This window comes from Hemiscyllium ocellatum, unplaced genomic scaffold, assembly GCF_020745735.1.
Source record: "Hemiscyllium ocellatum isolate sHemOce1 unplaced genomic scaffold, sHemOce1.pat.X.cur. scaffold_3295_pat_ctg1, whole genome shotgun sequence".
Taxonomy (NCBI): Eukaryota; Metazoa; Chordata; class Chondrichthyes; order Orectolobiformes; family Hemiscylliidae; genus Hemiscyllium; species Hemiscyllium ocellatum.
The window spans coordinates 29,367-52,177 of NW_026868373.1; the positions used below are offsets into that span (position 1 = coordinate 29,367).

General features: G+C 46.9%; 1 protein-coding gene across 1 annotated transcript; it reads right to left on the bottom strand.

Moving 5' to 3' along the window:
* Window positions 1–1,695: 1,695 nt before the first annotated feature.
* LOC132813125 (CUGBP Elav-like family member 1) lies at window positions 1,696–19,849 on the bottom strand. The gene is made up of 7 exons (XM_060823074.1): window positions 19,692–19,849; window positions 17,982–18,045; window positions 17,507–17,635; window positions 13,040–13,153; window positions 12,303–12,488; window positions 10,925–11,068; window positions 1,696–1,869 (listed from the first exon to the last, which is right to left on the bottom strand). Exons 1-7 carry the CDS (start codon window positions 19,788–19,790, stop codon window positions 1,742–1,744), a joined length of 864 nt encoding a protein of 287 aa, XP_060679057.1. The 5' UTR covers window positions 19,791–19,849; the 3' UTR covers window positions 1,696–1,741.
* Between the last annotated feature and the right edge of the window lie 2,962 nt (window positions 19,850–22,811).

The window sequence follows — 22,811 nt, forward strand, 5'->3', positions numbered from 1 at the left end:
AGAGAGAGACGCTCGAGACAGAGAGAGAGAGACGCATTCGAGACAGAGAGAGAGACGCACTCGAGACAGAGAGAGAGAGAGAGGGGGGGGGGGGGGGGGGGGGAAGAGAGAGAGGCAGACAGACAGACACTCAAGACAGAGAGAGAGAGATACTCGAGACAGAGAGAAAGAGACACACACTCAAGACAGAGGGGGAGACAGAGAGAGAGAGACACACACACGCGAGACAGAGAGATAGACTCACGGGACAGAGTGAAAGACACACGAGACAGAGTGACACACGAGACAGAGAGACAGAGAGAGAGTGAGAGAGAGAGAGAGAGAGAGACTCGAGACAGAGAGAGAGAGAGAGAGAGAGACTCGAGAGAGTGAGTGAGAGAGAGAGAGAGAGTGAGAGAGAGAGAGAGAGAGAGAGAGAAAGAGAGAGGCTCGAGACAGAGGGGGAGAGAGAGACACACACACAAAAACACACATACACTCTGGAGACCGAGAGAGAGAGAGACGGACAGCCAGACAGAGAGAGACAGAGACGCACTTGAGAGACCGAGAGAGAGAGAGAGAGAGATACTGGAGACAGAGAGAGACGGAGAGAGAACGAGAGAGAGAGAGACAGAGACACACTCAGACAGAGAGACACTTGAGACAGAGACAGAGAGAGAGAGACACAGAGAGAGAGAGAGAGAGACACACACAGAGAAAGAGAGAGAGAGAGACACACACACACAAACACACACTCAGGCCGAGAGAGAGATATAGAGACAGAGACAGAGAGGTAGACCCGAGATAGAGAAAGGGACACTCCAGACAGAGAGAGGCAAAGACGTGAGATAGAGAGGGGGAGAGAGACACTCGAAACAGAGAGATATTCGAGACGGAGAGAGACACGTACAAACACAATACATTAGAGATGGGGAGACATACAGACATAGAGAGGGAGGGACGGGGTAAATGACACAAGGGGGGACAAGAAAGATGCAAAGAGGAAGCAGTGTCAGTTAGGGTAAGGACTTAGAAGGCAGAGAAATTCTGGTTAGGTGGATGAAGAAAGAAAAAGGGTGCAGGAGGAGAGGAGAACTGTGAGAAAAGGTGAAGAAGTGATAGAGTGGGAAATGTAAATGTAGGTTGAGGAGGAATAGGAGAAGGCAGCATTGGAACATTCAGGAAATGAAACTGATTGGATTCCCATTAAGAGCTGCTCAGTCTCCATTCCGCCATCAAGACTACAAATAATGCAATGGTATGGGTCTCACTGGGTAACACAAACATGACAAGAAGCAGTTCAGATAGAACATCCTTCAATCCTCAAAAGGGTTGGGAAGGAGGGTGGGGGTAGGTGCACAGGGATTACTTTGACAGAGACCACTGAACAGTCATCGTTCTCTCCAGTAACATAATCAGCTGTTAGCACACAGCAAACTCCAACTTGTAAATGATATGGCAGCTAAATATTTCAATGAAGAAAAATGCCTTCGGATTACCCTTGTACTGAGCATCAGTACACGTAATTGCAGAGAGAAAACTTAAAAATTCACAACAGAAATTGATCCTGTAAATCTCGTCAACAAAACATAGGAGAAACACACGCACGCACTCACACAGAAAGACTGAGCGTGCAGAGAATGGCCCCAGTCACGCTGGGGTTACTCGAAGTGTTTGATGACTACCCCTCTCACGATTGGTTCCACAACGGCGCCAACTTACCAGTTAACGGGTTTAAACTCAAGTTTATTTTGACAACAGCTCAGTATGGCTTGCTGTCATTCTTCGAGCGCTTTAGTTGAACTTTGAGGCGCTTCATGCCAATCTGAAAGCCATTCATTGCTTGTATGGCAGCCTGTGAGGAAACTGGGTTGTCATAGCTTACAAATCCTGCAAGCACAAAAACAAAACAGAACAGCAGAGTCAGCACATCAGACTCAAAGCAGCAACTGGGCAACATTCAAAGAGCCCAGCTGAGGCAGGATCACAGCTCTATCAAACAGACGCACATTTCATCAATGAGCAAAGACCTTAACACTTTGTTCATTCAGAAAACAACTGAGATCTTGATCTGACTGGAACATTTCTGTGCTGGGCGTGGTGCAGTTGTCCAGCGAAGCTCAATGCAAGCTGGAGGAACAGCATTTCAGTTTGTACTTAGACACTTTACAGCTTTCAGTTGCCAAGTCTGATTTTAACAATTTCAAAGCATGAACACTGTCCTCCATTAATAGCCCTATGCCTAAACTCTCATTGCGTTTGCTCTCAGCTATCTTCTGCTATGAACATTAATTCCAATAACACTAATTCTTAATCAATACCTTCCTCTCCACCAACAATAACACTCATTAAGCAGCCTTTGTCAACAGCATAAAGTCCACCATTTTCCAGACAACTTCAGTCCAAACAGAGTCAATGGACTTAAAATATTATAGAGTCATAGAGATGTACTGCACGGAAACAGACCCTTTGGTCCAACTTGTCCATGCCGACCAGATATCCCAACCCAAACTGGTCCCACCTGCCAGCACCCAACACATATCCCTCCAAACCCTTCCTATTCATCTACCCATCCAAATGCCTTTTAAATGTTGCAATTGTACCAGCCTCCACCACTTCCTCCGGCAGCTCATTCCACACACATACTACCCTCTGCGTGAAAAATTTGCCCCTTTTGTCTCTTTTATATCTTTCCCCTCTCACCCTAAACCTATGCTCTCTAGGTCTAGTCTCCCCCACCCTAAGGAAAAGACTTTGTCTATTTACCCTATCCCTGCCCCTCATGATTTTGTAAACCTCTATAAGGTCGCCCCTCAGCCTCCGACACTCCAGGGAAAACTGCCTCAGCCTATTCAGCCTCTCCCTATAGCTCAAATCCTCCAACCCTGGCAAGATCCTTGTAAATCTTTTCTAAAGCCTTTCAAGTTTCACATCTTTTCAATAGGAAGGAGACCAGAATTGCATGCAATATTCCAACAGTGGCCTAACCAATGTCCTGTACAGCCACAACATGACCTCCCAACTCCCGTACTCAATACTCTGATCAATAAAGGAAAGCATACCAAATGCCGCCTTCACTATCCTATCTACCTGCGACTCCACTTTCAAGGAGCTATGAACCTGCACTCCAAGGTCTCTTTGTTCAGCAGCACTCCCTAGGACCTTACCATTAAGTCTTTTCTGTTTCTCTCCTTACATGACACTTCACTGCGCTAACACACTAAACATCAAACCCTATATTCCTGGAGTCATCACAAAAATTAAACGTTTTAAAAAGAATGCAGCATTTCCTATTTTACCTGATGTTTAGACTCAGGTTGACAGAAAACATGGACCAGGTTACTGAACTTAATATTTGTTAGAAGTAACTAACTACAGACAAACAATTATGAACAGTGAGCATACAACTCCATTATTTCCTTCCAGTGGTTCGATGGCTTCTGTCCAAACATTTCCAGCCAGGAGCTGTCCTGGGAGCCCCACTCGCAGCTGTTAGTGGACAGAAGGCCCTTGGCATTGATTGTTGGTTACTAGTCCACAGGCCAATTTGTTATTCGTTGCTGGCCAACATTCCACTCATACACAGCCCCCTCATTACAATTCACTTCCAACTCGGCTTCCCTCGCTATCTGACAAATCGCTGTGTAAACACGGCCTAACAGGAATGTCAGGAAACTTACTTTTAAAAACCGAGTAATCCTTCAACAATCCTTTGCTTGAACAGCATCCTCTTTCCCAATTCAGTCCATAGTCTAAAGATAGATCGATGAAGGGCTCTGGCCCGAAACGTCGAATTTCCTGTTCCTTGGATGCTGCCTGACCTGCTGCGCTTTAACCATTTTCAGCCATAGTCTAAAGATGGTTTCTTTCTGCTTATAGATGCTGCTTGCCCCGAGTTTCTCCAATCTTTCTGCTTTTATTTCAGGATTCCTGCATCTACAACACTTGGCTTTTCTTTGAGTATTTTATAGGTAAGCTGACATTGAAGAAACTCTGCTCTTCTCCCCAAAGGGATTGCCACTTCAGCTTTCTGAGATTGCGCATCTTTTCCCTCTTAGCGTTTGATAAGGTGTTTACGTAACTTTGCCTTCACAGCCTTTCTCAGTGGCTGTCTGTGGAATTATAGAATGGCTTCAATGCAGATGGAGGCCATTCAGCCCATCCAGTCAGCGCTGACCTTCCGAAGAGCATCTCACGCAGATCCCTACCATCTTCCTGTAACTCTGCTTTTACATAGTTAATTCACTCAGCCTGCACATACCTGGATACTACAGCACAATTTATCATGGTCAGCCCAACTAACCCCTCAAGGCTTTGGACTGTGGGAGAAAACCAGAGCACCCAGTGGAAACCTATGCAGACAAGAGAGATTGTGCAAATTCCACACAGAGTCACCCAAGGCTAGAATTGAAGCCGGGTCCCTGGGGCTGGGAAGCAGCAGTGCTAACGATCATGCCACCCCGCTGCCACATGCCTGCCTCGTGCTCCAATGTAACCCACACTGATTCCAATTGATGTGCCATCCTTCACGCTTCAAATTCATTTCAAAATGTCCTGGTGCCCACTTCTATTTTACTCTTTGTCCCATCCAATTGCCTTAAAGTAATAAGCTCAATCAAAATAAAAGGCAGCATGAATAAGGGTGGTCAGTTAGATCATCATAGAAATCCAACAGGTCACAGATAAACACAGCCATAAAGAAGGTGTTTCGCATGCTCGCCTTCGTCGCTCAGACTGTTGAGTTGGGATGTCATGTGCAGTTGTATAGAGCGTTGGCGAGGGGACTTTGGATTACAGTGTACAGTTCTGGTCATCCTACTATAAGAAGGATATTACTAAATAATCTTTGCATGCTCACTCTCTATGGGAGAGAGTTGATTGCAGGGAGGTGAATGTTCTTCCTCTATTAAAGAAAGGGAATAGGGAAATCCCTGGGAATTACAGACCAGTCAGTCTTACGCTTGTGGTAAGCAAGGTACTGGAAAGGATTCTGAGATAGGATTTATGATGATTTGGACAAACATAGCTTGACTAAAGCTAGTCAGCATGGCTTTGTGAGGGGCAGGTCATGCCTCACCAGCCTTATTGAGTTCTTTGAGGATGTGACGAGACAAGTTGATGAAAATCGAGCAGTGGATGTGGTGTGCGTGAATTTCAGCAAGGCATTTGATAAGGTTCCCCATGGTAGGCTCATTCAGAAAGTTAGGAGGTATGGATGCAGGGAAATGTGGCTGTCTGGATACAGAACTGGCTGGCCAAATGAAGACAGTGAGTAGTAGCAGATGGAAAACATTCCGCTTGGAGGTTGGTGGCCAGTGGTGTCCCACAGTGATCTGTACTTGGGCCTCTGCTCTTTGTGGCTTTTAATAAATAATTTGGATGAAGAAGTAGAAGGGTGGGTGAGTACGTTTGCCGATGATACAAAGGTTGATGGTGTTGTAGATAGTGTCGAGGGCTGTTGCAGGCTACAACAAGACATTGGCAGGATGCAGAGCTGGGCTGTGAATTGGCAGATGGGAGTTCAACCTGGATAAATGCCAGGTAATTCATTTTGGAAGGTCAAACTTGAATGCTGAATACAGGGTTAAAGGCAGGATTCTTGGCAGTGTGCAGGAATTGCAGAATCTTGCGGTCCACACATAGATCCCTCAAAGTTGCTATCCAAGTTGATAGGGTTGTTAAGGAGGTGTGTGGTGTTTTGGCTTTCATTAACAGAGGATTGAGTTTAAGAGCCATGAGGTTTTGTTGCAGCTCTATATAGCCCTGGTTAGACCACACTTGGACTAGTGTGTCCAGTTCTGGTCGCCTCATTATAGGAAGGATGTAGACAGGATGCAGAGATTTACCAGGATGCTGCCTGGATTGGAGGGCTTGTCTTATGAAAGTAGGTTAAATGAGCTAGGGCTTTTCACAGTGGAGAGAAAAAGGAAGAGTGGTGACTTGCTAGATGTGTACAAGGTAATGACAGGCATAGATAGAGCAGATAGCCAGAGTTTTCCCCAGGGCAGAAATGGCTGTCACAAGGGGTCAGAATTTTATGATTTGAAGGTAAGGAGAGATATCAGAGATAGGTTCCTTAAACAGAGAATGGTGAGTGCATGGAATGCACTGTCAGTAGTGGTAGTAGAGTCAGAGACATTAGGGACATTTCAGCGACGGCTGGACAAGCCCATGGACGGCAGTAAATTGAGGGGTGTGTAGGTTAGTTTGATCTCAGATTGAGATAAATGCTTGGCACAACATCGTGGGCTGTATATACTGTGCTGTGTTGTTCACCCCCTTGTGAGTTTAAAGTTTAGGGTACAGCCCTAATCATTCATCACAACAGGACACTTGTCCCAGCACAGTTCAGGCCAGTGACCAGTACAGCTCCCCATTACCAATGACCCAGCTTCCAACACTCCCTGGAGAAAAAAAAATTCCAAACACGAATGAAATTCCCCATCCACTTGAATGGGAAGCCTCTTATTTTGTAACTACATTGTGTGGCACTATACGGTGGGGAATGGGATGGACCAGATCCAGCAGCTCAAAACACTGGCACATGCTGAGGCAGTGGCAGAATTGCAGGCAAGCATAATCTCTAACCTCGGAGCCATGAGGTCATGCTGCAGCTGTACAAAACTCTGCATACACTTCTGGTCACCACATTATAGGGAGGATGTGGAAACTTTGGAAAGGGCTCAGAGGAGATTTACGAGGATGTTGCCTGATATGGAAGGAAGGTCTTATGAGGAAAGGCTGTTTTCGTTAGAGCGAAGGAGGTTGAGAGGTGATTTAATTGAGGCATAAGATAATCAGAGGATTAGAAAGGGTGGATAGTGAGAGCTGTTTTCCTTGGATGGTGATGGCTAGCACAAGGGGACAGAGCTTTAAATTGAGGGGTGATAGATATATGACAGATGTCAGAGGTAGTTTCTTTACTCAGAGTAGGAAGAGTGTGGAACGCACTATCTGCAACAGTAGTAGACTCACCAACTGTAAGGGCATTTAAATGGTCATTGGACAAACATATGGATGAAAATGGAATAATATAAGTTAGATGGGTTTCAGATTGGTTCTACAGTTGGAGCAACTTCGAGGGCCGAAGGGCCCGTACTGCGCTGTAATGTTGTGTTCATGATCGAACTCATCCCACACTCTACCATTACTATTGAGTCTAACTCCATGGGTACAAAGTGCAGAGGTATAAGACAGAAGCAACATCAGCCCCAAAAATGAGGTGCCCGATTGGTAAAATACTGGACTACTTGCAGATGAGTTAGGATAAGCAGCAGGTGATAGATCTGGTGTTAAGTGATAAGACAACCAGCAAATCGGAGCAGAACTCTGCAGTGCTGTCCAGCATGGTGGCTCAGTGGTTAGTGCTGCTGCCTCTCAGTGCCAGAGACCTGGGTTCGATTCTAGCCTCAGGTGACTGTGTAGAGTTTGAACATTCTCCCTGTGTCTGCGTGGGTTTCCTCCCACAATCCAAAGATGTGCAGGTGAGGTGAACTGGCCATGCTAAATTGCACATAGTGTTCAGGGATGTGCAGGTTAGGGGCATTATCAGGGGGCAAATGTGGAACAATAGGCTGGGGGGATGGGTCTGGGTGGGTTACTCTTTGAGGGGGTACTTCTTGGGCCAAAGGGCCTGTTTCCACACTGTAGGGATTCTATGATACTGCTGTGAATGATGGTGCACAAATACATTAACAGGGGCAGGCTCAAAAAACATTCCCATCCTTTATCGTTATACTTTCATGGAATGTGGGCGTCAGAGGTAAGGCCAGCACTTGTACATCGCTAATTGCCCATGAATCAAGTGGCTCACCAGGCCTCTCCAGAGGGCAGTTGAAAGTCAATCAGTGCTATGGGTCTCAAGACAATTATAGACCGGATAAGTACAGCACATTTCCTTCTCAAAAGGACACTAGTGAATCAGATGGATATTTACAAAAAATGGAATTGAATTTTCATTGTTGGTTTGGTGAGGTTCTAGCCCATAACCCCATCGGATTATCCTTGGCATGTGAAATACTATACCAGTGAAGTATTACCACACCACTGCTGAGACTGTTAGTTTTGGTTTTTAATCATTTCTGGGTTGGAGCTGTGAACTGAAGGTGGTCTTTGAGCCGCGAGCTACAACTTGATTTAAAAAGAAAGGCGAACAAATGAAGTAATTGCTTATTCATAAAGCCAAGCCTGGAAGTTAATTGCAGGTTGATTCTTGTTCAGAGAGCACTGCAGATGTTTCGATGCCGGAGATGTATTATGTTCAAACAGGTGCATTATGTTCAAATGTTAAGTGGGGCCTCACAGGGAGTTATGGTGCCACTCAGTCTAACAAAGAAAATGCTGGAATAAGCAGCAAAACCAAAGTTTGCTCTGCATTGGAACTGTGTGGGTTTTTGAGGAGGACTGTCGCTACTACACCAAACAGATTTGATAGCTCCCTGGTTGTCCCCTCATTATCAATTTTTCAAAAGCTCAGAATGGAATTCAGTTCTAAAAACTGAATGAATATTCTGTGGAACTTACTGGTAGCTATTTGCATTGACTGGTGCGTACGGAAATCAGGCAAGACAGAATATCATGTGCCTGTGATATTACAGATTATGAAAAGAGCTAAAGTGAACTGGCCAGTTATATTTCCCTTATGTTTCTTTATCTCTTAATGCGTCTGTCTGTCTTTCTGAGACTGGGGCTCGAATTGAGCAGGATTGGGTTTAAATCAGAGAGGAGAAAGTGAGGACTGCAGATGCTGGAGATCAGAGCTGAAAATGCGTTGCTGGTTCCTGAAGAAGGGCTCATGCCCGAAACATTGATTCTCCTGCTGCTTGGATGCTGCCTGACCTGCTGTGCTTTTCCAGCAGCACATTTTCAGCAGTTAAAATCAGAGACATGAATTAGATCACCTTGCTTTGCTAAAGTTACTGTATTATTAATAAATTGTTTATTTTATTTCATTTGAGGTATAAATTGAGTGTATGGTATCTGTTATTCTGGAACTGGTTATTTTTAAAAGTCTGGTTAGGAACCTTAGGGTCCATTTTGAGCGTTGAGTATTTTAATTTGCTAAAACAGGGAATGGGGAGGCTGATTTGATTTGTCTGTCTGTCTCCAGGTTGCAATGCCACTATTGCTCCTCAATAACAGTGGAGTGCAACAGCTCCGCAGCAATGAAAAAGATGAAGCTAGTTCATGTACAGCCATCTGTCAAGGGGCCAATCACCTCAGTCCTCTCCAAAGTTCAGAAGGAACTTGAACAGGAGCACATAAACAGTCTTTGAGCCTAAACTGTTATTCAACAAGTTAACGGCTTGTCTTGCGTCTCAAAGTGACCTTCCCATACAATCTTGACATCATCTGATCTACTTAGTACACAACAATCTACTGAATCCATAGCTCTGCGAGGTGGAGAATTCTGAAGTCTCACAACACTTCAAGTCAAAGAATTTTGCTTCAGCTTAGTCCTAGATGGATTCCTTAAGTTTGATATTGTGCATTTTAGATTCACTGCCAAAGAACCAATTTCTCAGCATCTACCCTAACGAGTACCAGAGAATCTGATACACTTCAATGAGATCACCTCATTCTTCTCAACTCCAGGTCATATAGGTCCAGTCTACCTCAACTTCTCCTCATTGTAGAAGCATTCCCTTCAGCAAGGAGATCAAAACTCCAATACAGATGGGTGTGAACTGACAAACAAGGGGCAAATGGAGTTTAATACAGGAAAAACTGTTGGCGGGTGGCACAGGGATTGGAGGGTGTATGATGAAATTTGGGATTATTTGAAAATGACAAGGTATGACAAGGTGGATAGGAAAAGCATATGTGATCTTCATCTTCATAACGGTGTTGAGTGCAAAAACAGGGCAACTTGCTGAACTAGCAAATCGTGTCCATTTCTAGTCAGTATAAATTAGGAAGGATGCAAAGGTCGCCAGAGGAGATCAGATTTCTCCAGTTTCCTTATTTCCCCTCCCTCCACCTTGTCTCAGTCGATTCCCTTGAACTCAGCACCGCCCTCCTAACCTGCAATCTTCTTCCTGACCTCTCCGCCCCCACCCCACTCCGGCCTATCACCCTCACCTTGACCTCCTTCCACCTATCACATCTCCATCGCCCCTCCCCCAAGTCCCTCCTCCCTACCTTTTATCTTAGCCTGCCTGGCACCCTCTCCTCATTCCTGATGAAGGGCTTATGCCCAAAACGTCGAATTTCCTGTTCCTTGGATGCTGCCTGACCTGCTGCGCTTTAACCAGCAACACATTTTCAGCTCTGATCTCCAGCATCTGCAGACCTCACTTTTTACTCAGAGATTTACCAGAACTCAGCTACAAGGTCAGGTTATTCCAATTCTTTGAGTAAAGTAGTTTCTCTTCATCCCACTCCTGGCTCTATAGCTGACGATCTTGAAGTTGCGAAACCTACCCACTGACATGGCAACGAATGTAAATAGAATGTTCTTCCTTACCCTCCCAAAATTGTTCATAACTTTGAGCACCTCAATAAGGTAACCTCATAATCAACTTGGCTCCAAGGAGAAAATGCCCAATCTCTCAAGTTTTCCTACTAACTAAACTCCCTCATTTCTGGTATCATTCTCATAAATCTCCTCCCAACTCTCTCCAGGACTTTGACATTCCTTAAATAAGGTACCCAGATGGAAAACAATATTTCAAATATCTTGACCAATGATTTGCACATCACTTTCCTAGTTTTATATGCTAAGCCTCGATTTATTAACCACAGGAGCCTGTAAAGCTGCTCATGAACCCGGAGGTCCCTCTGCTCCTTGGAGGGGGCTGCAGAGGAGTGATGCCGGTGTTTGGAGGAGTGGTGGTTGAGAATCAAAGCTCTCACACAGACAGCAACCTCTAGCCACCAGACATTATACTCAACACAGACACTGCACATCACCATAGACAGGCACATTTTTCAGCAACATACCCACCAAAGCATTTACTCAGGTTTGTCTGCTTGTCAATGAAAACCTTGGCAGAAACAACATTCCCGAAAGGCATAAACATCTGGAGCAGATCTTGATCGCCGAACTCCTGGGGCAGATGGTATATAAATAGATTACCTCCCTCTGGTCCTGAAAAAGACAGCAAGCAAGAGCAGAAAGCGACAGGAGTATCGGATAGAGGGAATATGGGGTTTGTTGAGTCAGAGGATGAAGAGTCAGAGAGAGAGAGAGAGAGGAGACAGAGGGTGGAAAGAGGGAGACAGGGTGTAGGGGCGGGGAGAGACAGCACGCACATGCGGAGTGTGGAGAGAGAAAAAGGGCAGTGCATGCAGGGGGGCAGTGGGGGGGGGGAAGATGGGGGCGAAGGGATGGGGGAGGGGAAGTGAGGATAAGATGGACAGGAGGGAAGGGAATGGGGGTTGAAGGGAGAACGATGGTGTGGGGGAAGAGATGGTGGGGTCAGAGTGAGAGGGGAAAAGAGAGAAGGAAGAGGAGAACAGGATGGTAAGAAGGGAGAGGGAGAAGGGGCGACAGGGAGGGGGAGGGATTGTAAACGAGCCAAACAGGTTGGGTTTATAAGAACCCGAGATTAGGTTTCATGAGTCAGAGAGATGAGGTAAAGTAGTCAGACACAGGGGGCAGAGGAGCCAGTAAGAGACGAGTTAAAACCACCCGGAGAGATAGCAGTGTGAATAGACAGAGAGAAATGAAGGGAAGAGGAAAAAGAAAATCACCATCAGTTGGAGTGAATCTCACAACCCACACCAAATCCATTCCTTGAACTCTCACACGCATTCACAAAAGGCAGGCTCAGACACCCTGCCATACCCACAGCCTTCTGGTCTCCTGACGTCCCTCCAAATCATCTCCAGGCCCTGACATATCCTTCACCCCACACCACACCTTGCCAACAGATTACCACCACCCCTGCTATCCCACACACACCTCATCTAATTCTCCAATCCTTTCAACTCCAGATAGCTGCTTCATTTGCATAGCACCATGGGTGTTTAAACATGGCGTAATGAGGGACTCACATTGGTGCAAGTTAACTTGACACAGATTCCACGGCTGCTCACACTAACATGAGGAAACTGTGAGGGGAGTGTCCGAATGGACATCTTGATCGACCAGGTTCACTCTCAAGAACTCCCTTCTGTCGTGCATGTTCCTTTCAGAAGGGAAGCCAGTGCAGAGGAGCCCTCCACCTGTCATCCAAGCTAAGCCCCTTGCCTGTCCCATCATGTGCCTGTTGAGCAGAGCACATGGCTAATACTCCAGCACAATCCTCCAATTGGCAGAAGATGCCGTGCTTCGCCTGATGCTCAAGAACATTCAGTGCCTTGTGGATGTTCCCACTTACCTTCTTTCTGACTTCCGGCTGCGCTGAGGCTCTGTTGGCTGAGGAGACACTGGTTGTAGAGGGAGGGGAGTGCTGCAGCTGCGTACTGCTGAATCCCTGAGTATGCCTGGGTCAGAGCGTCCATGGCACTGCCTGTACCATTCGACAGGCCTCCAGATCCAAGCCCTCCATTCAAAGCCGCCATACCTGGGGATCAACAGCACCATTCATCATCAGCTTGCAGGATGTGTTACTACACTAGCTCATCATGAAGCAACGAGGCTTGACCAACACCAGGGCCTGGTTAGTACATAACTTACTAAAACCCCACAGCAGACTGGAGTCCAACTTTCCATTTCCACCTTCCCTTCCCTATCCCCCCACCCCAACTCCAAACAAACACAGGAATCAATGACCTACATACATCTTTCTCATTAGACAGGAGCTCAACACCTCTCAATTCCACCCAACCAGAGTCTGGCCCCTCTTCCTGCAAGATTCCCTCTACCCCAGACCAGAGTTACATAAAAACCCAACAGAGATGCAGTCACTATGACCATGTGGCCCACTGGTTCAGTTACACTGACTGAAAGCTTCTGAACTTGGCCTGATAAGTAGTGGCTGTGCTGCAGAAAACGCCTCCATTTTTGTCAGGTCCACAAGTATTGATAAAATGCTAAAACCAAATGCACCATCAGACTTGTTGATGTTGGAAACTTGCTTAATGTCTGCGCTGACAGGAACAGCATGCCCATCACCTGCTAAAGAGCTGACGTTGAGACCGCCCGATGCCCCTGCCAGTGTCTGCAGAGCCCCCAGCGATGCCATTGGGTTCACCGATGAGGAGCTGGTACTGTTACTGCTTGAAGACCCTGCAGTGAAAGGAGGAACACAAGAATCAAAATATCAGACAAAAATTTGAAAAGGACAAAACGTTTGGATACTTTCAAATGAATATAAACCAAGCTGCCAATCTCAACAGCGCCACACACTGCAGTCAACAATGCGTCCTCTATGTGCAGTGGGGACTGGAACAGTACAAAGGTCACTGGACTTGAAACATTAACTCTATTGCTCTCTTCACAGACACTGCCAGATCTGCCGAACTTCTCCAGCGCTTTGTTTCCATGATTGCTTGGAATGAAGTAACTTAAAGACTACAAAGCAAATGGATTTACTGAGGCAGACTCCATCAGAAATGCTGATAATGTGGTTGACTCAAAACTAGCATCTGGACAATTGTTAGCAATATCCACATCTTATGAACATTGAAAATAAAACTAGCACACAAACCCTAATTTTGAACTCCCCCACCCAAGGGAAAAGACTTTTGCTATTCATCTTATCTATGCTCCTCATGGTTTTATAAACCTTAACCTCCTAGGCTCCCGTGAAAAAAAATCCTAGCCTACCAACCTCTCCGTGTAACACAAACCCTCCATTCCCAGCAACATCCTGGTAAATCTTTTCCAAACCCTCCCCAATTTAATAATATTCTTCATAGTTTTAAGGTGAGAAGAGAAAGGGTTTAAAGCAACCTGAGGGACAACTTTTTCAAACAGTGGGTAGTCCTTTTATTTATATAGAATCCCTATAGTGTGGAAACATGCCCTTCGGCCCAACAAGTCCACAGTGGCCCTCTTGAAGAGTAACCCAGCCAGACCTATTCCCCTATATTTACTCCTGATGTACCTACTCTACACATCCCTGAACACTATGGGCAATTTAGCTTGGCCAATTCACCTGACCTGCACATCTTCGGAGGAAACCCACGCAGACAGGGAGAATGTGCAAACTCCACACTGACAGTCACCCAAGGCTGGAATCAAACCCGGGTCCTTGGCGCTGTGAGGCAGCAGTGCTAACCACTGAGCCAGCCCGCTGCCCCTAAGAAATTTCAGACATTTCCAGATCCTTTTCCAAATCACCAAATTTAGCTTTCTTTCAGTGAGCTTTTTCACCTTTTTCCTTCTGCTTTTCCATAACTGATCCAACTGCTATCCTCATCACTTTAAAATCAGCTGCATTTACTCCTCAACCTGCCCCACTATTACAGCCCCAACTGCTATCCTCATCACTTTAAAATCAGCTGCATTTACTCCTCAACCTGCCCCACTATTACAGCCCCAACTATGTCACATCAAGAAAAGCCTTTTGTCCCTGTCCCGTGCTGACCGTTCGTATATCGGATGAACTGACTGGAGGAATTGGTAGATGCCCAGTTGATAGGTGCAGTAACAACATTTAAAACACATTTGGACAGGTATATGAATAGGAAAGGTTTAGAGGGATGTGGGCCAAATGCATGCAGGTGAGACTAAATTTAGTTTGGGAAACCTGGTCATCATGGAGAAATTGGACCGAAGGGTCTGTTTTCATGCTGTACAGCAAAGATTATGGAAAACCCAAAGGCATTTAGTAAGTACATTAAGTGTAATAGGGTTACCAGGGAAAGAGTAGGGCCTATTAGAAACCAAAGGGACAATCTGAACCTGGAGCCAGACGATACGGGTGGGGTCTTACATGAATATTTTTTGTTTGTATTCACATTCTACCTGGAAATGTTATTTGGGATGGTGTAGGTCTAGAATATGTTGGGATGAGTAAGGAGGAGGTACAAGATGTTTGATCAACCATAAAGCCATGAATCTCCAAGCCCAATGAGGGCCAGGTTGCTATGGAGGCATGGGAGCAGATAGCTGGGGCTCTGGCAGTGATATTTAATAGCTGAAAATGTGTTGCTGGAAAAGTGAGGTCAGGCAGCATCCAAGGAGCAGGAGAATCGATATTTCGGGCATGAGCCCTTCTTCAGGAAGGGCATCTGCAGTCCTCACTTTCTCCTCGAAGATATTTAATAGCTGGTCAGAGGTGAATCACTGGATGACTGGAGGTGTATTGTTCCTTTGGTCATACAGCGATAGGCCAGGTAATTATAGACTTGAAAGTCCGATGTAAACGGTGGGGAAATTATTGGAAAAAGTTGTGAAGGATAGGATTAATTAACACTTCGAAAGGCAGAGATTGATCAGGCACAGTCACCATGAATTGGTTGGACAGAGATCCTGTCTGACTAATTTAGTTATATTTTGTCACCTTTTCAAAAATGGATCAATGAGGGTTGTGCAGCTATTGGGATTTTCATCGATTTCAGTAAGGCCTTTCACAAGGTCCCACATGGACGGCTGGCCCAAAATGTAAGAGCTCATGATGGGTCCAAGACAAGTTGGCAGACTGGATACAGAACTGGCTTCCAAACAGGAGACAAAGGATGATGGTGGAGGGTTGTCCTTGTATTTGGAAGGCTGTAACCAGCAGTGTAGCACAGGGATCGGTGGAGCAACCCTTGCTACTTGTTATCTATGATATTCAAGTCATTGACAATGTTGATTAGATTAGATTAAATTACAGTGTGGAAACAGGCCCTTCGGCCCAACACGTCCACACCGACCTGCCGAAGCGCAACCCACCCAGACCCATTCCCCTATGTTTACCCCTTCATCTAACACTACGGGCAATTTAGCATGGCTAATTCACCTAACCTGCACATCTTTGGACTGTGGAAGGAAACTGGAGCACTCGGAGGAAACCCACACAGACACTGGGAGAACGTGCAAACTCCACACAGACAGTTGCCTGAGGCGGGAATTGAACCCGAGTCTCTGGCGCTGTGAGGCAGCAGTGCTAACCACTGTGCCGCCAGAGATGTAGAAGGTATAATTAGCAAGTTGGCAGATGACTTGAAAATTGATGGCACTATTGATAGTGAGGAGGATGGTCTCAGGCTATTGTCTGAAATTGATCAGCTGATAAACTGAGCAGAGCAATAGCAGATGGAACTCAATGCTGATAAGTATAAGGTGATGCATTTTGGTAGATCTAACAAGAGAAGGAAATACTCAATGAATGATAGGCCCTTAAGGAGTACTGAAGAACAAAGTAACCTTGATGTACAAGTCCACAAATCCCTGAAGATGTCAGCATGGATAGACAGGGTCATGAAAAAGGCAGAAGGTACGCTGCATTCATTGGCAGGATGTAGAATAGAGGATCAAGAAAGCCTTGTTACAACTTTATAAAACCATTAGTGAGTTTTGAGAAGATTTGTAGCTCAGGTTGAGGTTCTGGATGTAGGTTTGCTCACTGAGCTGGAAGGTTCATTTTCAGATGTTTCGTCACCCTACTAGGGATCATCAGTGAGCCTCCAGATGAAGCACTAGTGACAAGGCCCACTTTCTATTTGCGTGTTTAGAAAACAATGATAGGACCACAGGTAGAATACTGTGTGCAGTTCTGGTTGCCATATTATTGGAAGAACACAATTGCACTAGAGGGGATGAACAGGAGATTCACAGGGATGTTGCCTGAGATGAAAAGTCTCAGATATGAGGAGAGATTGCAGACCTGGTTTGTTTTCCCTGAGTCAGTGCAGGCTGAAGGGGGTGGGGGAATTCGATTGAGGAAGATAGAATTGAGAGGAAACCTCATCATGATGTCTCTGCCAACCACTTGTCAACCATTTTATCCTGTCACAAAAATTCTGACAGTTTGAAACATGGCTTTCTTGGATTTGTCCTGATCCCCACAAAACAAAGTTTTGATATCATGCAATACCAAGAGAGGCATCAAGTACTGAAACAAGAACATTTAGCTGAAATAAAAACAAATTACTGGAGAAACTCAGCTTATCTGGAAATATTGGTAAACAGAAGGCAACATTGAATCATGTGATTCTTCTCTGGCCCCCTCCTCCTTTCACTGGAGTTGACATGTTAACTCTCCTTGCTTCTCAGATACTGCCAAACTTGCTGAGTTTTTCCAGCTTTTCTTTCAGATCTTCAGCATCCAAAGTTTGTTGTTTTATTAAGATTATGCTGACGCTATATAAAGTTCTGGTTAGGTCACAAACCTCCAGCAATTTTTTTGTTTAGTTCTGGTTTCTGTACTTTCAGAAGAGTGAGAGTGCCCCTAAGAAAACGCAGAAGAGATATTACGAGAATGGTACCACAGCAGGGCGGGGGGGGGAGCGATTTTAATTACAAGATTTGAATGGGAATGCCAAGGTGGTTCTCCATAGAACAACAGAAATTGAGGAGAGATATGATGAAGGATACAAGATGATAACAGGTTTTAAGACAAAGAGAAAAGCCATTCGCTTAAGGTTTTGGGAGAAGGATTAGGTGCCCTTTCATGAACTGTAGCCCTGCTCGACGTCTTGACAACCTTACCTGAACAGGTCAGTGCATTCAGGGGACTGCTGCCTGTTGTCAATGCATTGGTGCCTGGTGACGTGTTCTGAGCTGCACTTGCCGCTGCAGCCAGAGCAGCAAGGTTCTGTAACTGCATGGCATTCAGGCCTGAAAGGGAATGAAACATTGTATTCATGCAACATAGAGGCCCAGCCTGAAGCAGCACGTGTAAGACTCATGGGAGATGAACCATGAATCCCAGAGGAAAACCTTCAGGTATGGGTCTTAAGACCCAAGATCCTCAATTTCAATCACACCTGCCACCAGAGGTAGAGAGCACACCCACCCTGTCACAAAGTGGACCCAGAGACTAAACAGCAGTCTCAGCTAAACATCCACAGATATGCTTGATGGGTAGGACTGTCACACCGCTCAACTGTGAGCTGGGCCCCACCACTGTCTGCCAAGTTAGGGTTGCATGCAATAAGGGCCCGGCCAGGTCAGAGCTACTCACCAGCCATGGGATGTAGGTTGCTCAGTGCATTGAGGTTCCCCGAGGAGGCTGACTGCTGTAGGAGCTGCAAATAAAGCTAGACATTACACCAAAACAAAACAGAGTATGTCAGCAGTGTCCGGATTACCAGGTAACGAGAGACACAGAGAGAGACAACGAGGAGGGAAAAAAAAGACAAAGAGGAAAAGAGAGTAAGATAGATCGATTGCAAACAGGAGGCACAGGAGAGCAGGAAAGGGGCAGAGGTGAGGTGGGGGGAGGGGCGTCAGAAAGAGGCGACAAGGGGGGCAGGGGTGGAAGTGAAGCGCGGAGCTGAGAGAGAGATGGGAAGAGAGCAAGACGGGGAGAGAGACAGAAACAGAGAGATGGGGGAGAGAGAGAGAGAAACACGGGGGAGGGGGAGAGGGGGAGAGAGAGAGGGAGGGAGAGAGAGAGAAAGAGATGGGGGGGGAAAGAGAGAGAAAGACAAGGCGTGCGAGAGAGAGACAAGGAGTGCCAGAGAGACAGGGAGAGCGACGAGACAGACAGACAGTCGGGGAGGGGGGAGAGTTTGTGAGAGAGGCGCAGACGGGGAGAGAGAGATGGGGGTATTTGGGGGTTGGGAGGGAGAGAGAGAGAGACACAGGGGAGTGTGTGAGAGGAGGGGAGACAGAGAGACACTGGGGGTGGAGGGGAAGAGACAGACGGTGGGGGGGAAGAGAGAGAGAGAAGGAGAGTGTGAGAGAGAAACAGAAAGAGAATGGGAAGGTGGGGAGACAGAGGGAAATGTCAGCAATGAGAGAATGGGGAAAGAAACAACATGAGGGCAAGAGTTATTTTAATTCCTCGACTGAACATGGACATTGCCGCCAAGGACAGCAATTAATGACTATTAGCTTCATGACGTGCTATGTTAAATAGTTCAGATGTTGGTGAGGAGTTAACACATCATTGTGGATCTGGAATCCCACAGACCGGTCAGGTTAAGCATGTCTGATGTGCTTCCTTGTCTGATGGTGGAGAACTGAATAGGTTCCCCACACTCAGGTGAGGGGGCAGTGCTTTTCCTGCTCCTCGGATGCGGCCTGACCTGCTGTGCTATTCCAGCACCATTGTGATCTAAACTCTGGTTTCCAGCATCTGCAGTCCTCACTTTTGCCCAGAGGTGAGAGCGTGAGCAAATGTGAGGTTAGATATGAAACCGGTGGGGAGTACAGCAGGAGAAGAGCGTAAGGTGACTATGGTTGAGTGTCAGATGTGCAACATTGAGGTTGAGGGCACTATGCAGATGGTAGTGCTGGGAATAGTGAATCCATGATGGATGGATTAGCATAGGGATCGAGGAGAGATCGTGGGGGTTACTGAGAGGAGCAAGGAGGGATCAGGGACGATTGTAAGGATCGTAGACTTTAGCGGGGGCGCAGTAGGATTGTGGGGAATTATTAAGAGAAGTGCAGAGGGATCGCGGTCGATTATTGCTGGGAGCAAGGACGGATCGCAGCAGTTATCATGACAAATTATGGAAAGATTATGAGGGCAAGCAGACTGACACTGGCATGGAGGAGATGTCAACATAACACGGTGAACAGACATGAACAACACGAGCAAACAATCCCATCTTCAGGTTCGTACAACAGGCAAACTGCTTGCTACATCTCCTAAAGCAATGTGAAAACGACATGGGGAGCATGAACACATTGTGGCCTCTAGCCCTTCTCTGCCAATACTCACTGCTAAATACTGAGGTCCCAGTGTATTGAGTCCAGCCAAGTTGCCCCACATGGTGGCTGCATTGAGCTGCTGCATCTGCTGTTGGAGCTGCTGAGCCATACGCTTCTGCTCCTTGTCCTTCTGTGTGTCGGCAAACTTCACAACAATTGGCGAAGAACAACCCTGTGCAGGAAGAGGCAGGTGATCAGACAGACAAAACGGCATGGGGGATGGGAATCGAGGGCACCAGTGGGCGAGGGGATGGACAAAGGAGAGGTGGACAAGAGAATGGGGCAGAGAGCGTGTGCGGGTGACAGGGAAGGGGAGAGCATGAGCAGGCGTGAGGTGGTGGGGGGGGTGAGGGGAGGGAGTGGGCGAAGGGCGGAGAAGGGGCAGGGGAGGGAGGGAAGGGGAGAACGAGCAGAGTGAAGGCGGAAGGGAGGGGAGGGGACGGGCGAAGGGGGGAGATGGGGCAGGCAGGAGGTGGGGCGGGTAAAGGGTGGCAGGTGCAGGAGGGATGGAGGGAAGGGGAGAACGAGCAGAGTGAAGGCGGAAGGGAGGGGAGAGGGCGTGAGGGAGGGAGGGGAGAACGGACAGGCAAAGGGTTTGGGGGAGGTTGTTGGGGGCACAGACACAAGAGAGAGAAAGGGCACGCGACAGCATGCGTGAGACAAGAACGTGCGAGCAGGCATGACAACCATCAGGGGGGTCATTGAAGGGAATCACAACAGTGTGGAAGGAGCCCACTGGTCCCATTTTCCCCGTCCGAAGAACAGCCCAGCCACACTCACCCTGCTATCGTACCCTTGTAACCCTGCATAGCCCATGGCTAACCCACCGAGCTTGCACATCTCTGAGCTGTGACAGAGACACTGGAGCACCAGAGGAAAGATCCACACTGACAGCTGTCCAAGGCTGGAATCGACACCAGGTCCCAGGTGCTGCAAACCAGCACCACTCAGCACTGAGGCACCACACTGCCCTCACCGTGGGGGGGGGGGGGAGAGACGGCGAGGGGGGGGGGGGGGGGGAGAGACGGCGATGGGGGGGGGGAAGAGACAGCGATGGGGGGGGGGAAGAGACGGACAGCGACAGACAATATAAAACAGTACAGGCTCTTCAGCCCACAATATTGCACTGAACATTTATCTCAATCTAAGATCTACCAAACCTATACACTTCATTTACAGCCCACTCCCATGTGCTTGTCCAGCAGTCGCTTAATGTCTCTAATGTCTCTGACTCTATTACCCCTGCTGGCAGTGCATTCCACATACCCACCACTCTCTGTGTAAAGAACCTATCTCTGACAGCTCCCCAATACACCCTTGAATCATCTTAAAGTTCTGACCCCTCATGACAGCCATTTCTGACCTGGGGAAAAGTCTCTGGCCATCTACTCTATCCATGCCTCTCATTACCTTGAACACCTCTATCAAGTCACCTCTCTTCTTCCTCCTTCTTTCCAGTGTGAAAAGCCCTCGCCCTCTCAACCTCTCTTCATAAGACAAGCCCTCCAAACCAGACGGCATCCTGGTAAATCTCCTCTGCACCCTCTCTAAAGCATCTACATCCTTCCTACAGTGAGGCGACCACAACTGGACACAATCTTCCAGTGTGGTCTAACCAGGGTTTTATAGAGCTACAGCAATACCTCACGGCTCTTAAACTCAATCCTCCCGTTAATGAAAGCCAAAGCACCAAATACCTTCTTAACAACCCATTCAACTTTGAGAGATCTATATGTGTGGACCCCAAGATCCCGCTGTTCCTGCACACTACCAACAATCCTGTCTTTAATCTGTATTCAGCTTTCAAATTTGACCTTCCAAAACGAAGCACTTCGCATTGATCCAGGTTGGACTCCATCTGCCACTTCTCAGCCCAGCTCTGCATCCTGTCAGTGTCTTGTAGCCTGCAACAGCCCTCGACACTATTTACAACACCACTGACCTTTGTGTCATCGGCAAACTTACCCATCCCATTCCACTTCTTCATCCAAGTCATTTATTAAAAACCACAAAGAGCAGAGGCCCAAGAACAGATCACTGGTCACCGACCTCCAGATGGAATACTTTCCATCCACTACCACACGCTGTCTTCTTTCGGCCTGCCAATTCTGTATCCAGACAGCCAAATCTCCCTATATCCAATACCTTCTAACTTTCTGAATGAGCCTCCTGTGAGGAACCTTAGAAATCCATATACACCACATTTACAGCTCGACCCCTGTCAACTTGTGTCATCACATCCTCAAAGAACTGGTGAGGCTGGTGAGGCATGACCTCTTTAATCAAACTATGTGTTTATAAATCATCAAAAATCCTATCTCTCATAATCCTTGCTTACCACAAACATAAGACTGACTGGTCTGTAATTCCCAGCGTTTTCCTATTCCCTGTCTTGAACAGAGGAACAACATTCCCCTCCCTCTAATCAGCCAGTACTATTCCTGTGGAGAGTGAGGATGCAAAGATCATTGCCAGAGGTGCAACAATCTCATTCCTCGCTCCCTGTAGTAACCTTGGATATATCTGGTCCGGCCCTGAGGACTTAGTTATCTTGATGCTTCCCAGAATTTCCAGCACATCCCCTTTCCTAATATTAACATGTTCAAGCCTATTAACCTGGACCACAGTGTTTTCACTATCAGCAAGGTCCCACTCTCCAGTGAAGCAAAAAACTCATTTTGGCCCTCCCCTACCTCTTCAGACTTCAAACTGAAGTTCCCTCCACTATCCCTGATCGGCCCTACCCTCTCTCTGATCATTCTCTTATTCCTCATGTAAGTGGAGAGTGCCTTTGGGTTTTCCCTAATCCTTCCTGCCAAGGCTTTTTCGTGCCCGCCCCCCGACCCTCCAGTCCATTTCTGAGTTCTTTCCTAGCTCCCCTGTAATCCTCAAAAGCTGTGCCAGATCCTTGCTTCCTCAACCTTGAGCAAGCTTCCTTCCTCTTCTTCAAGAGAAGCTCTTCTCTTGTCATCCAAGGCTCCTTCACCTTACCATTCCTCGCTTGTCTCAGTGTTCCTTAAACAGCCTCCACATTTCTGTTGTGCATTTCCTGTAGAACAATTGAGGTGGGTGGGGCGGGGGAGGGGGAAGGAGGAAGAGAGGGAGGGAGGGGAGGGAGGGGAGGGAGGGG